Source organism: Athene noctua, chromosome 22 (assembly GCF_965140245.1).
Source record: "Athene noctua chromosome 22, bAthNoc1.hap1.1, whole genome shotgun sequence".
Lineage (NCBI taxonomy): Eukaryota > Metazoa > Chordata > Aves > Strigiformes > Strigidae > Athene > Athene noctua.
The window spans coordinates 5,351,969-5,366,746 of NC_134058.1; the positions used below are offsets into that span (position 1 = coordinate 5,351,969).

General features: G+C 45.5%; 1 protein-coding gene across 13 annotated transcripts in view; it reads right to left on the reverse strand.

The window, feature by feature from the left end:
• Positions 1-14,778, reverse strand: part of CASZ1 (castor zinc finger 1) — a 211,133-nt gene that overhangs the window by 22,802 nt on the left and 173,553 nt on the right. For 12 of the 13 annotated variants that reach the window (XM_074925165.1, XM_074925163.1, XM_074925161.1 and 9 more), the window contains 7 exons: positions 13,985-14,075; positions 11,742-11,906; positions 8,999-9,171; positions 7,366-8,234; positions 5,250-5,394; positions 3,974-4,037; positions 1,303-1,463 (listed from right to left, as the gene is read on the reverse strand). In XM_074925165.1, coding sequence (XP_074781266.1) covers positions 1,303-1,463; positions 3,974-4,037; positions 5,250-5,394; positions 7,366-8,234; positions 8,999-9,171; positions 11,742-11,906; positions 13,985-14,075 — 1,668 coding nt within the window. The remainder of the gene's footprint in view (positions 1-1,302; positions 1,464-3,973; positions 4,038-5,249; positions 5,395-7,365; positions 8,235-8,998; positions 9,172-11,741; positions 11,907-13,984; positions 14,076-14,778) is intronic. The other variant, XM_074925154.1, reaches the window with a different exon arrangement.

The following is a 14,778-nucleotide window of genomic DNA, read 5'->3' on the forward strand; positions in this document are numbered from 1 at the left end:
ACATCTGGGGCGTGGGGGGGGTATTTTTATACATAAGGGACTCTTGAGAGCAACATTAAAAGCAATGCTGTGTAACAGCGGATGGTAAACACGATACATATACATTATGCAGTGCAGATGCAAACAAGGTAGCACAATTGTGAGCTGCATGGATGGGGGCAGAAAGCCTGTGTGGTGATACAGGAATGGCAGCCCAGTTCTGCACCCATTCAGGAAGCAGCAAGAACGACAACAGCAACACGATCAGCAGGCTGAAGGGACTAATTTACAATGCCAGACTAAAGGAAGTAAATAAGCTTGGTTAAATGGTATGCTAAAAGTCTGTGACTATCTGAAGGGAGTGAACTCCGACTGCAGAGAGGAATTATCTGCTGTGGTTCAAGGGGATATAAGCAGGAGAACTGCAACAAAATTACAAAAAGGGAAATTCAGGCAGCACACCATGAAAAAAATCATGACAGTGAAACGTATTATGTGGTAGAATAATGCTCCCACAGACAAGAAAATAGCCACACTGCTTGGCATAATTACGACTAGGCTGGACAAAATGCAAATGGGCTACAGGGAAGGATCTCACACTGGCCAGGGGCAGATGGACTAGGAGACTTTCTAGTCTTCTCCATTAAAGTCTGTGATTTACAAAGTGTCCACAGGCATTTGTAGGCAACTGTCTTGTGTCAGAGCACAAACCTGTATGTGTCTGCCTGGGTGTATCTGTGTATGCTAAAAGACTGTGTCTGTCCGGGCATGTATGTGCATGTGTCTGTGTGTGGGTGAGTTTTGTATCGGTTCCATTTTCCTTTCGAGCCTTCTTGTCTACAACAAAACCAGGAGAAACCATCCCCGTTCCCATACCCCTTATACTCCTTATTTTGTTTCAGTGGCCTACTCCTGTGATCAGAGGAAGTGCCACAGCAAGCATTTTAAGGCTTCTGTGATCTGTTCGTAGTAACTACAGAAGTTCAGTGCTAAGAGCAAGCTGCAGCCCGTCCCTGGACTTGCAGACTGGGGACATAAAGAGGAGCCTCAGATGCAGTCTAGGCGAACAGGACTATGTGAAGATCTGTCCTCGTAGTTGGTTCTCAAAATCCTTTTGCAAAGTAACTCTATGTGAACAGATATTTCTTACAGGACATTAACACCTACTGTGGCTAACCGGGACCAGAAGGTGATCAGCATACCACAGATTTAGGCCTTTAAATTCAAGAGAACGCTGAATTCAAGTGTGAACTAATTAGCCAGACGCTTTGCAAAGGAAATAATTTTCCCTTTCCTCTATCCCCAGTTCCATGCTCTCCTTACCGGCGCAGGTACATCTTCCACGGCTCAGAGAGCTTCTCCTGGACAAGTGCCTTCACTGCCTTGCCCAAGTACTGTGTTGGCTCTCCAGCCCCAGCCTGGCTGCCATCTCCTTCTGCCTTAATGTTGAGCAGGTTGCCAAGGCTGGCACTGGTCTTGGACATCTGGAACAAGAACATAGACACTGCATCAAGCCCAGCACACAGCCCTGGGCACTGCCAGTCTGTTCTCAGGACTGTCCCACAGAAGGCCGTGTCTTCAAAGATCAAGAGAGAAGACAAGAAGTCTGCACAGGCTGCCTCAACTGCATTGGCAAAACTTAACACCTCACTCTTCTGCAGCCTCCACCCAACTATCACAAAGTACTCAGGTGCCCATCTAATATTCATGGCTTTTGTGCAAAGTAATGAAGCATCGTGTCTATTTTATACATAGGGAAACTGAGGTGAAGAGAGACATGCCCTATCTGAGTATGGAAAAGGTGCACAGGCTTAAACCTTAATAGCTCTGTATAGCACCTACAAAATGTTGGTCTCTTAGGACAGACCTAGTGATAAAACTGGTAAGCTCTAGTTTGTTTAGAATCACCTCATCCCAGTCACAAGGATGTCTCCTTCTTTGAAGTGACTATCAGGTATGTTTGGGGGTGGGAGGGGGGAAATCTGATTCAACTGGGGAAAAATTCTGTCTCTGCTTAAATTCATGGAAAATTCTTACTAATTTAAATAAAGAAATCCTGTCACTTTCTGTACTAAATGGACGTATTCTCCACAAAGCAGGACTTTGACTCACAATTTGCATTGTCTGAAATACTTCAAATAGATTCTACACAGAGAAGGTTTAGAGGTCCAGGTGTATGATGTGCAGGATAGAAAAAAGAAGTTACTCGAGAGTGCTTAGAGAACAAATTTTTTTAGAGAATAAATGCACAATTTCCCAGATTCTTTCTTGCTTTGTAACAATAGTGAAATTTCACAGCATGAATAAAATGCAGGATTGGGCCCAATACTTGCATTATAAACTCCACCCACTTGAGGATCTTGTAGCCCTTTATAAATATCAGTTAATTAAGCCTGACAGCCCCCTAAATAAACTGCAGCACGCTACAGGAACCCTGGCTATTTGAGGCTTTCTTAATGCCCCCTGAAGGTAAAGCCCCTGCTGCTATGTGGAGACTGCAAGTCTTTATGACTGGAGCCAGAAATTCAGGTCGTCTTTTTCCACTGGTGTTTGCTGGACATTCTGTTTCTGAAGGGCTCTTCTTCCTAGACAAATAATGAAGGATTCCTCCATGAACAGAAATTGTGTGCAGCAAGAGGAAAGAAGCAGGCGTGATGTGTTCCTGAGCACACTGAGCTTGATTCAGCTATCCTTAGTCATGGAACAGGCTCCTTCAAATCAGTGGGCTCTAGTCTTTGCTAGTTTATGTCATTGCTTAATCCCATTCCTTCTTTAAAAACGGAACAACCTGAAGAACTCATATTTTATACCCGTGCTACACCTATTTTGCACAACGTAAAGAATCTTACGCAGGGCTGCACAAAAACAAATGCTTATTTCTAAGCAAATGTTTAAATCTCATATTCTCCTGGATATTTTCAATTTCCCTGAGCTGGGGCGTTCAGAATGACTCAGGACCCCAGACAGCAGACTTACTAAACAGATTTACTCACTAGAGAAAGAGCTGCATATTTGGAATCACTAAAGGGACAATACACAAGAACAAATAAGAAATTAGGTTTAAAAGGGAACATCAAAACCCCAGTGTAACAGAAAGCCAGTGGAGAAGAAAAGTGGCATAAGGATAGAGGCAGAAATTAAACAACACAGAGAAAAGAGTGATGAAATGAGAAAGGAGGCGAGAGATTACTAGGCAAAGTCACTTTGCCCTCTCTTGAGGGTTATATGGCCTTGATGCATGTAACGCCCAGAGCCAAGGGGATGGCAATAGTTATGCCTGTAAAACCTATCACACAGTAGAATATTAAAGCATGGCTCAAAGGCTGCCCTGATCTCTACTGCAGTTGTATACAACAGCGAAATTAATCTTGGTACAGTAGAATTTATCATGTGAAAGGGAAATATATATTTGAGATGATGTATAATTTAAAGAAAAAAGTAAGGAAAAAGAAACTGTGCATTATCTAAAATAAATATTCTAGAACATGGTAAAGGGGGCTCTGTTGGACACCATTACTCACACCAGATAGACAGAAATTGATTATTTTAGCTCAAAACTTCTAATTTTTTTCTTCTCTTTCATAAAAAGAGATGATTATCCTCCCCCTCCCCCAATGAAAGAAAATGTTTTTAAGTAAATAAACAAAATGAGTAACTATAAAAAGAGAGAGAGAAGTTGCCAGGTTCTGGAAATAAAAATGGAGAAAAAAAAAAAATATCTTTTGGAGCCCTCCTCTGTCTAGAAAGGATGAAAAAAAAAAAGGTGTCAGAGGCTGCAATATATTTCTTCAGCCAGTTCATTAAATTAATTCGTAAGCAGTGGCTCTGAAATTATACCCGATGAAAAATGGTCTCAAAATTTAAATGGTACAAACTCATCTTATTAGAGGCAAAACATTAAAAAACAAACGCATCTCTTCCCCCCCTCCCCGCCATCGCAGCTTTAATTTCTCTTGGTGGGGGGAATGAAAGGCGTTTGATGGATGGCTCTTACCTTATTCATAAGCGAGGATAAAAGAGATGAATTTGCTGAGACTGTGTGGCCATTTGATTCATTACTGGAACACACAAACCAACAGGGTTTAGTTAAGATGTGCACAGGGACTGTGAGCACTGAGATTAATCCTTCTCCCTTCAAGCTGCCTCACTCCTCACCTGCTACATCCGGAGGAAGAGAATGATGCCCACCCTCCCTTGGGCAGGCCAAACTCTTTCACTTGTGATAGCCAAGATGGAGAGAAAGAGAGTCCCAAGTCTGCAGAATTTAGTTCTGTCAGCTATTATATAGTCCAGACCTCTTCCTCCAGTTTCCAGACCATCACACTTACTAGCTGACTCACAACCCATCCCATATTTTACTCCTTCATCCTGCTAGAACTTTCAGAAATAGCCACAAAAGCAGAGGGGATGCTGCTGGGAGACCCGTACTGCCAGGGCCACGGGTGCCCTTGGTAGCAGGGAAGGCAGCAACCCTCACGGCCACAGGCAGGCGGGCTGAAAGGCAGCCCTGGTGTTTCACATGCATCCGTAATGGCCGCAGTAGACTACGAGTGCTGGGGTCCCAAACTGAGCCTTGTTTAAAGTATGGAAAGGAATGTATACAAAGGTCAAAGTGGAGCAGGCTCACTTAGCCCCAGTATCAGCTCCTCTGCAGTTTTTCCACGCAGGACAACCGCCAAACACTCCTATTCTCAGTAGAGATGCTGGACAAGTGGGACACATGCTTTGAGATAGGTGCATTCCCATCTGCACAAGTGCAAAGATTCATCATTGTAACTATAAATTAGCACATGCCAGACCCGGACCAGAGCCAGCCTGACACCCAGCTGGTTTGTGCGTCCAATTTCTCTGGAAGGTGCCTCTCTTAGCCCTGGTTCAGTGCCCTATTACATCAGTGCAAATGCTCCTGCTAGAAGTGTGCTGAAGTGTGGCACTGGAGCAGCCTTCAACCAGCTCTTGATGACAACAGCAGGAATATCTAAGTCAAAGAAGGAGCTTTGCCAGTGGCTTATTTCCCAGAGGGGAGTACAAGAGGTGAAGCTCTTGTCAAAGAGTCAGTAGGTGCTTGTGAGCCCAAAAAACTATCTGGAGGACACATGCTTGAGGGGGAGTAGAGAGAGACTCCCTGCCTCCAGTTTGGGGGCATCTAACTCAGCCACTGTGAAATTGCCTTTCATCAGCATGTTCTGTCCTCTCATTACAGGTACAGAAACTTCTCAGAGCTTGCTGCTGGAAAGAGCTAAGTGTGCCTGCCTGTGCACTTCTCTCACCCGTGATCCTTGACGCTCAGGTCCAAGCTGTGCTCCTGCAAGGAGTCCTGACTGGTGGCAGATGACGATCCCATGGCCTCCACAGGTTCCTGCTTCACCTGAACTGGATTGAACCGTCCGGGAGCTGCTGGTTGTCCATTCCCTGCTTGAGAAAGACACCAAAATCAAATGCAAAAATTAAATTAAAAGCGTAGGTCTAAAAAGAGGTTACAACGGCAAATAAGTACCTTAAATCACTAGCAACAGTGCATAAATGGTAAAAGCAAAGAAAAAGTGTGGGGGGAGGGACGTGCTGGGATTGCTGGTCAGCGTTTATTGCCAAGCTGACATGATGGGTTCTGACGTCCACTCCAGCGTGGAAATTCTTCAAGTGATAATTATTGCAAAATTATGTCAAAGTTGTCCAGGCTATGGGCCCTTTAAAGGAGAAGGGCGGAAGGAGCGTGGGGGAGACCTGATTCTCTGCACAAACTGTCATAACTAATTTGCGGGGCTGCCTCTTAAGCGTTTATTAAAGACTCTGTTAATGCTGAGGCAATGTGGCAGCTTTCGACTGCTAGTCAAGCCCCCTTCCTCGTCCCCAATCCCAGCGTTGCCGTAGCGACAGTGGTGGCCCGCCACTGCGCCTGCCCAGCAGGAGCATCTGCCCTGCCGGGGCTATCGAAGGTGACAGCCAATGGGCCTGGTTCAAACTGCGCGACCTCTCGCCACCGCCACCACGTTGTCCCCACAAAATAGAGAAATCCTTCTTGTTTGGGAGGAGGTTTAGTGCTGAGCCCGTGAGAGAATGATTCAAATTAAAGGAAGAGGAAAAAAGAGGAAAGGGGGAAAGTGGGAGAACTAAATTAAAGAAAAAAATTAGGAAGAACAGCAAAGAAAAAAGGAGGGAAAAAAAGTTGCTGACAGGAACATGTCTGCAGAGCTTTTTTCCACAATCCCCAAGTGACTAAAATATTAATTTACCCTCCGGCAGTACAGCTGACAGCGAGCTGCTTCTCAGACAGCAAGTGGCATTTTATTAAAAAATAAAGGAAAATAGTTCCCTCAATGACCTTTCTCTGCTTTAGGAAACAATTTTTCAAATAATAATTTTAAAAGTATGTGAAAGTTCCCCTCCCTCTTTAATCAGATCACTTCGTCCTACTCCCTCGTTTGCTCCTGGGTGGAAGGGAACATGGGCAGCACGCACCCCCCCAGGGGCCAGCAGCTCCCCCAGGCCCGGGAAGGAGGCTGCGGGGCTGCCCAACGCCACGGGGTGCTGCCGGGCAGGGCCTCCCCCCCACAGCTCCACGCTGCCCACCACGAGCTGCCCACGTTCAGCAGGAGATTGTGGGAGTACCCTGCGCTCTCGAGGGAGCCCCACGTCTCTGTGGGCAGGGCTGGGCACAGGCAACGACCTGCCCCAGGTGCAGGTGGTGGCAGGAAGGGCTCCGGGCTGCCCCAGGGGACTTCTCAGACCCATGTTCTACCCCTCTCACACTGCTGCTGCCCCTCGCAGCTCAGGGAGCTGCAGGGACAGAGGAGCACAGCTTGCAAGAACAGGAGAAAGGTCCAGTTTGTGGACTGTACCAACACTATCTCCCAACGCACAGCTGGGACAACAAAGCGGCAGCACAGAACCAACCCTCCAGATCAGAAAAACAACTGGCAATGAGCCACAGGATCAACACCACCCAGCCAAAACTTGATACAGTCTGCAGAAGAGGCCTTAGGCTGCTGCATGGCCTGCCAAGTATTGGCCAAGCTTTTTCTTCATTTCCATTTTTAATACAGTGCCTCTCTCTTTTCAGCCTACAGCAAACTAGGCAATACACATGGCCACACTCTTCCTTCAGATCTGGCAAGAACCTGCACCATTTGTGGGCAAAAGCTGTGTTTCCTGCCTCTCTTCTGGCCATGAGGGTATAGCCAGGCTCCACAGTAAACCATGCCCAGACTGCCCTCTTCAAGGGTTAACTGGACACGACCAAATTTATTCTCCCATTTATGTTCCTTTACTACCTCCTCCCCACCTCCAGTCCCATGGACAACTGGGTGGCTTCTCATTCACTCCTCTCCAAGTCATCAGGCACTGCTCTTCCTCCCACCACTAGCACAACTGATGAGGGTAACTCACCTGCTTCAAGTGCCACAGAGGGTTTGAGTGCAGCTGCTGCCAGCCTGGCCATCATAGGAGAGATTAATCCCTTGCTAGCAGAGATCCTTTCCATTATAGATGCTGCTGGAGCTGGAGAAGAAGTAGCTGCTGGCTCACCAGATCCTGAAATAGCCTGGGATGAGGAATCCGTAGGGGCAGACGATGTTGGATTGGTGCCAGAAGAACCAGCAGTCATCAGATTAGCTGAGCTGGCGGGAAGTGGTGTGGAGACCCGACTGGGGATGATGGGGAAGAAGGATCCAGCTGTTCCAGGAAGTGCTGAGTTGGAGAGTGCCAGGGCCAAGGGTATATTGCTGGGAAGAGCCTGGGAGAGCAGGCCAGAGATCTTGGTGGCTGGTGTCATGCTGTTGGCAGACTTGCTGGCCTGTGAGGAAGCAAGCTCAGCAGCAGAGGAGGGTGCAGCTGGGACTATGAGAGAAACGGAAGACTGTTGACTGGTGGGGGAGGCACTCAGGCTGGAGTTCTTCGAGCTCATAGCAGAGAAGTCAATAAGGTCATCGTTACTGGACTCCTCTTGCTCATTATCCTTGGACCCCAGGAGAGAGGCGGGCAGGCCCAGCACTCCTGAGCTCCGGATGTGCCGGCGCTCATGTTTGCGTTTATGGGAGGTCATCTGGCTGGTGGAGGTAAAGGTGAAGCCACAGCCTGCCCTTATGCAGTGGAAGTGGTTGGTGGCCTTGCTGTAGACACAGCCCTCATACTTGCATTCCTCATACTTGTAGAACTTCTTGAAGCCGTCCTTGGCATAGGCATCATCTTTGATGTGGTAGCTCTTGTGCTTCTCAATGTCACACTTGTTCTTGAAGGTGAATGTACACCCAGGTCGCCTGCAAGGGCATCGAGGAGGAGAGGGTGGTTGGCTGTGTGGGCTAGGAGCACAACCCAACTGCTGTCACCTGCCTCCCTCTGGGATAAGGACGGGGCCAGCATGAGACAATGGCCCTGGCTGCAAAGGGGCTGAGGAGCTTTATGCGGATTAACTTGTGACACCAAGGCAAGCAAAAATGCTGCCATGTGAGAGAGCTGGGAAGCTCACTCCACTCTGAGGAACAGCCACGGTAACATGGGGATGGAGGCAACCAACACTAAAAGTTCCAATCGAAAGAGCACCTAAAGGGTGCTAAGGTACAAACTGTGGTTTCCTACTCTTCCTGAGAGCATGAGAAATCAGTAGAGGAGCATTTGTGTACAGAAGGCAGAGTCTGGCCCTGAAAGGGATGAGCTGGCTGACTGCTGGCTGGAGAGAACTCTAGCATGGAAGTGCCATTAGCAATATGTTAATGGCCTACTTCTGCCAAACTCTGAAGAGCACTGGGATCTCTTTCCTAAATGATTCTAGGATGTATTTTCTAGTGGGTACCCTTTCCCCAGATCACCTCAGATTACACTCCTGTCTTGAGAGTGGTCTGTGGCAAGATCCCGGAAATCACATCTGCCCTGGAGCGTAAGTTCTCTCAAGAGCAGTACTGAGAAGGTGACAGCAGGGAAAATCAAGTCCCTGCATATACTCCTCAATTTATGACTTGGCAGGAGGCGGCAAATAGACAATGCAACTCTGAGGCAGGATTCCTCCCCTTCCCTGCTGTCTCACCTGCAGTGAAAGTGAGTGGTTTTCTGCCCGTAGAACTGGCACTCCACGGTGCCGCAGTCCTCCGTGGCACGGAACCGCTGAAACCCATCGTTGATGAGCTGCGTGTTCTTCTTGTGAAAGTTCTCATGGGTCATCACATCAGAGGTGCTTGTATAGACCTTGTTACAACCCACCTACCCCAGGCCAAAACAGGGAGTCATCAGCACAGCGTTTTAACAGCCTACCATTATTACCAGCAATAATAAACACACGAGCAGCACACATACATTTAATAGTTCCACTTGTGCACTTCTCCTAGGAGTATTAAGTCATCACTTAAATTCCCAATCTAAAGACTGATAGAGCAGTTGTGAAAAAAAAAACTAAAAAAACCCAACCAAACAACTCTCTGGGCATGAAACAGTAAGAAAAAATGGGTAGGATGCAAAAGGATAAAAGACCAGCTACAGATAATCATGCCTGCTTAGGGAGGCAGTAAGCAGGGTTCCTGCTCTTAAGGAGAAAAGAACACTGACAGATGCCATTACTTTTTGTTATCTTGGAGCAACACAGAACTAAGTAGGGCTTTCATCTATTTGGGGAACACAAAACTGAGTGGGAATGAGTTATTTACCTCTTTAGTCCTTCTGGGAGGTAAGGCAGGGTGCTGCAACATGAGGCCAATCTTTTGAGCTTGTAATATACGGGTTTCATTCTAGCAAAGCATAAACCCTATGTTCAGCTGATTTTAGTAAACTGGTGACTTTTTTTCCCTGTCAGTGTTCAAGACTACCACTTCAATACTTTTGAATTCGTGCAGCAAATGGGAATGGTGTGACGAGGACGGAATGCTGAAAACCTGCCTTCCTCTGGGTAAAGCGGGCAACTTTGCCATATTGAGTAAAAAAACACTGGAATCTGAAAACGTCCTCAGCCCTGCTGAGGGAGGATTTTTTTTTTTTTTCTTTTCTTCTCTAGCACAACGTGTGCCAATGCCTGCACCATCTCAGAAGTGAAGAGAACGAAAACACCACCTCTTAGTTCAGCCCAGGTTGATTCAAACAGGCAGTAACAAAACCCATGACAAATACTCAGGAAAAAAAAAAATAAAAAGGATCTCCAGCTATTTCCAATATAAAAGAGCCTCTCTCTCTCTGCACTGACACCTTGAAAAAAGACAGACCCTGCACAGCATTAAAAAAAAGAATTAAACAAAAACCTCCTTAGGAATAATTTGCAATGCAGCTCTTGGTGCTAAAGCCTAAAAAAATGTCAGTTTATATAAACAACTAACTGAATTTTATCCACACCAATTATGGACATAAAGAAAAAAACAACCCTGAGATGGATGGCACAAATTCTGCCATTTAAGCAGTATTTTCTTTAATTGGGAGTTTATATTCAGACACCTTTCCTGTAAGACACTGCTTACATGGGCATTATTTTCCTGGAAGACAGTGGGCACAGGATGGAATTACCCATATATAGTTGTGTAAACGAGGGTCTCTATTCAAACTCGGAGTGACTTAAAGCTGTGAAACACACCTCATACTCTACAAAAAAAAATAAATTAAACAAATCCCATCCTGGTCAAGTGAAGAAACTAAACAATCAATATTATGGAAGCATAACAGAAAATGTCCTCGACAGAAAGTCACATGAAGTTCCCAATTTATCAGATGTTGTAATAAGCACATGCCTAAACCAACCCCTATTCAGGACAATACTTGAGTGCATGCCTAACATTTAAGAATGTGCTTAAGCTCCATTGACTTCAGAAAGCTTACCTGACTTCAAGTTAAACATATGCTGAAGTCTATCCCTGCAAAGCATTTAAGCATGTGATTAAGGCCTTGTGACTTTAACTGGGGTCTTAAACTGTTGGGATAGGGCAAGAAGTGAGACCTGAGTTTTCAGAACAGAGAAGCATTCACTGATTATTCTGTTTGTAACTACAGCACGTTCTCATGGCAATGGTTTAGGCCACATTTCTAATGAAACAAGTATGTATCAAAACCTCTAATCTGAAGAATGATCAGGGTAAGACCCAAACAATCTGGTGTGTCTGTGTCTAAAAACAATGTAGGCGTCACAGTCACATCTATGCAGCAACTCCAACTCTGGTTACGCTGCTGTTGAAGCCTGGCTGGCTCCTGAAACAAAACTCCCAGCCTACACCACAGACAAGCACCACTGGTGAAGGAGATGGAGAATCGGGGAGGGGTTAAGTCTAGAGATGTGACATTAAAGTTTAGTTACTTTAGAAATTGATTATGGAGAAAAATAACCCAATGTTCAAGGGCAGATGTGTCACAAGTCTGATTTCAAGGGAGTGACAGATCAGATTTTGAGGCAGTGCAGTGGCATCGCAGAGAGGTCCCTGCATCTCAGAGAACAGGACTTGTTTGAACAAGTGAAGTCCAAGATTGTGAGAAATCCCTGAGACCTGCTTTGCCTCACTGCATGCACAAGGCTTCTAAAACCAGAGAATGGTGCTTCCCTTCACCCTTCCCAACACTTGGCAGGGCAAGTGCAGTGAGGACAGGGCAGAGACTCCACAAAGAGGTACCTGAATCAGAAGTGAGCAAGAGAGGCTGTGAATGTCACCTCTGCCTCACGACAGCCCCTCAGCTTTCTAAACGAGGAAGAGTTGGGCTGCCTGAACTCAAGAATCGTTTCAGTCCACCCCAAAAGAGACACAGCTCAAACAATGGCTCTTCACATGCCTCGTGGGCTACCATCTGTCCCCCAGTCGAGCTGTTACCTGCATGCAGTGGTAGTGTGTGCTTTTCCCATTCAGGTGGCAGCCATGATAGTACACGCTACAGTCATCCAAGGGGCTGAAGCGCATGAAGCCGTGCTGGAGGGAATTATCACGTTTCTTGTGCATGTTGTAATGCCGAATCACATCCTGTTTACTAGTGAATCTCTGGAGAGATACAGAGACAGACAGTGAGACACACGTGATGGGAGTGGGTGAGTAATCCTGGGGGCAGGGTGGGTTTTTTGTTGTTGTTAATAAACTCATGGTACCAGGAGTTTAAAGCTCAGCAGTAATCACCCCAGGAGAGTCAGATTAAAGAGGAATTGTGTGCATGTATCTTCTTGGTAAAGGGAAAGTATATACACATGAAAAGTTGTAGAGTAAACATGACACTGGGGCGATGTCCAGAATACACTCCCTGCAGCTTTAAGACTGCAATTCTTCTAACATAATTTTAGCTGCTACTATCTCAAGAACTGCTATAGTTAGAAAGCAAACCAGTGAACTAAACAGCCTACAAGAGAGTAATCCAAGCTTCCAAATCACTCACGGTAGTGGTTAACAAGATACTGGCTGCCACATTCATGTCAGACTAGAAATTGGGAAAAACACTCTGCTCTTTTATATTATCTTCCTACTGAAAGTCTTCTGCCTCCCTGACAAGGTAGGATGGCTCTATTAGGAAAACAGGGACACAGAACTTTCTTCCAGTCATAGAAAAAGATGATAGTAGAGCTCAGAGCTAAATCTGTATGACCAGAATATCCTTTTCATCCTCTGCCTGCTTGAAGTAATGAAGGGGTACCCCACTGTCAGAGCTGGCTAAGTGCCTTTAAAATGAAGCTTTTCATTTCTATTTCCCACAGACATCAATATTTAACAGTGAAGGTGGGAAAGTAAATCTGATTTTTTTAAAAGAAATCAATATCCATTTATTTTGAGGCATAATTGAAAAGGCCTGTATTCTAATGTTTAACAACTTTTCTAGTCTCCCTCATAGGAAACAAATGATTATCACTTCCACTCTTTCCTCCTATAATATCAATCCTGATCAATCTTGTTGGTATTGGCACGGGAATATACAGATATAGATTTCAACAGGAATCCCTTGGAGGCTGGAGGTATGATTTCCCAGGGCGTACATACAGGATTGCTATTGCCAATCATCGTTAATTTGTGCCCACTTATTACAGAGCGTTACTTATTCTAAAATATATCTCAGCCATAAAATAATTTGCATTTTAAAAAGCAGTCTAAATCCTTATTCCCTGCGAGACCAGACAGCTCCTTTGCAAGCAGCTTCCAGACTCCTTACGAAATAATCATGAGGCCAATCATAATAATAGGTTTTTCTGTCTTTCCATCCTTTGTTTTTCTCTCTTTCTGGTGCAGAGATATCCATGTCACAGTTGGGACTGACTCATCTCAATTACCAAATGGTGGGCTAGGAGGACCACTACATGCATCCCAGAGACAAACTCTCCTTTGATCAATAGAAACCCACAGCCAAGCTCAGCAGATCCAGATCAACTTCCTATGCTGTGGTCAGACTCATTCCTTTGAGACCCAAAGGCCTCCTGGGGTAGGGCTGAAGTTGTGCCTGATGCACAGTGGAGGCAAACTCTGGGATTCCCCCTTACACACCCGCAGCCTGACCACAGAAATGGCAGTGTCAAACTCACAGACCTGGGAAGAGGGTAAACAAACACAGCACGTGACTCGGCTGGCTTGACGTCGCTACCCTGGCAATTCTCCCAGTAATTACAGCATCGCACATGCTCCTGCCCCCACGCTTTCCCCACAAATCCCAGGCTGCTGCTGGTCTTATTGGGTGTTTTGTTGCAGATACTGCTGCTACAATGTCACCCGGGCAGCAGGAGGGAAAGAGACAGACTAACAGATCAGCATTCCCTAGTTTCAGGCACAATTTGTAACACAGCAGAATTTATTCTCTTGGTTTGTCTGATGTAAATCTGGAGTAGTTCCCACTGACTTGAGCTGCTCTATAATCTGCTCTTTGTTACAGTGGTCTGGGTTTGGCTAAATGGCATTAGGATGGGTTAAATGGAAACAAAATTGGGTTTTAGTACATTCAAAATATACCTTGCCCTCTTTCAGAGTGGAAAAGTGAAGATGCATGTGTGTGCATGAGGGAGGAAAGCAGAGGAGGGCACACATCTGCCCTAGGCTGTACCCCTTTACATTCACATAGCTGTGCTGATAACTTTTTACCCCTCTTTTACCTGGTAGTTGCACTCTGGGTCAAGGCAGTGGTAATGTTCTCTGTACTGGTATGCACAGTGTATATGTCCACAGTGCTGACTGCCAGAGAACCTGCGAACATGAGAGGAGGACAGAAGAAAGAAAGGGAGAGAGAGTAAAACAGTGTCCTGAGAGTAGTGCCTGTAAACAAGGTACAAATAAATAAGTCCCATTCCTGCTTTCATCCCACATGTTCATGGCATTAAACCCCATCCCCTTCAACCCCTCCAAGGGTGGTGACCTTCCCATTTTCCTTTTTTAATTTGTCACTATTTAAAGGTGTTTCTTGAGCAGGATCATTCAGTTTGTGTACATCCCTACTATGTCTGTCTTTCCCTCTGAAATTCATCTCCATTATCTAAGTTGCTTACCTGGGGAAGAGTAAGAAAGAGGGGTCCTTGAATTAAATATCACACAATTCTGAAATTCTCATGTATGAATTTAGATACCACAGCAGTGAGTTTCAGAAATCTTCCATGCCGGAAGGAGACCAACAAACATCAGTCAAATACGGATTCTAAATGTTAGATATATGCCCATCTAGTAGGACCTCAGAAAAGTTCAGGCATTCATTTGTGTGAGTTATGTCTCAAGACATTTTTTTTTCACAGTATAGTGTCACACTACAAAGAAGATCGCCAGTGGATTAGATGGTAAGCCACAGGTAAAAGATGATCATGGCAAGATTACATAGGAACCTCCAGTAAAATGGACAGATCAATAGAAAGGTGACATGGATCAAGAGGAACAGAACAAACCGTTACAGGCAGACCAC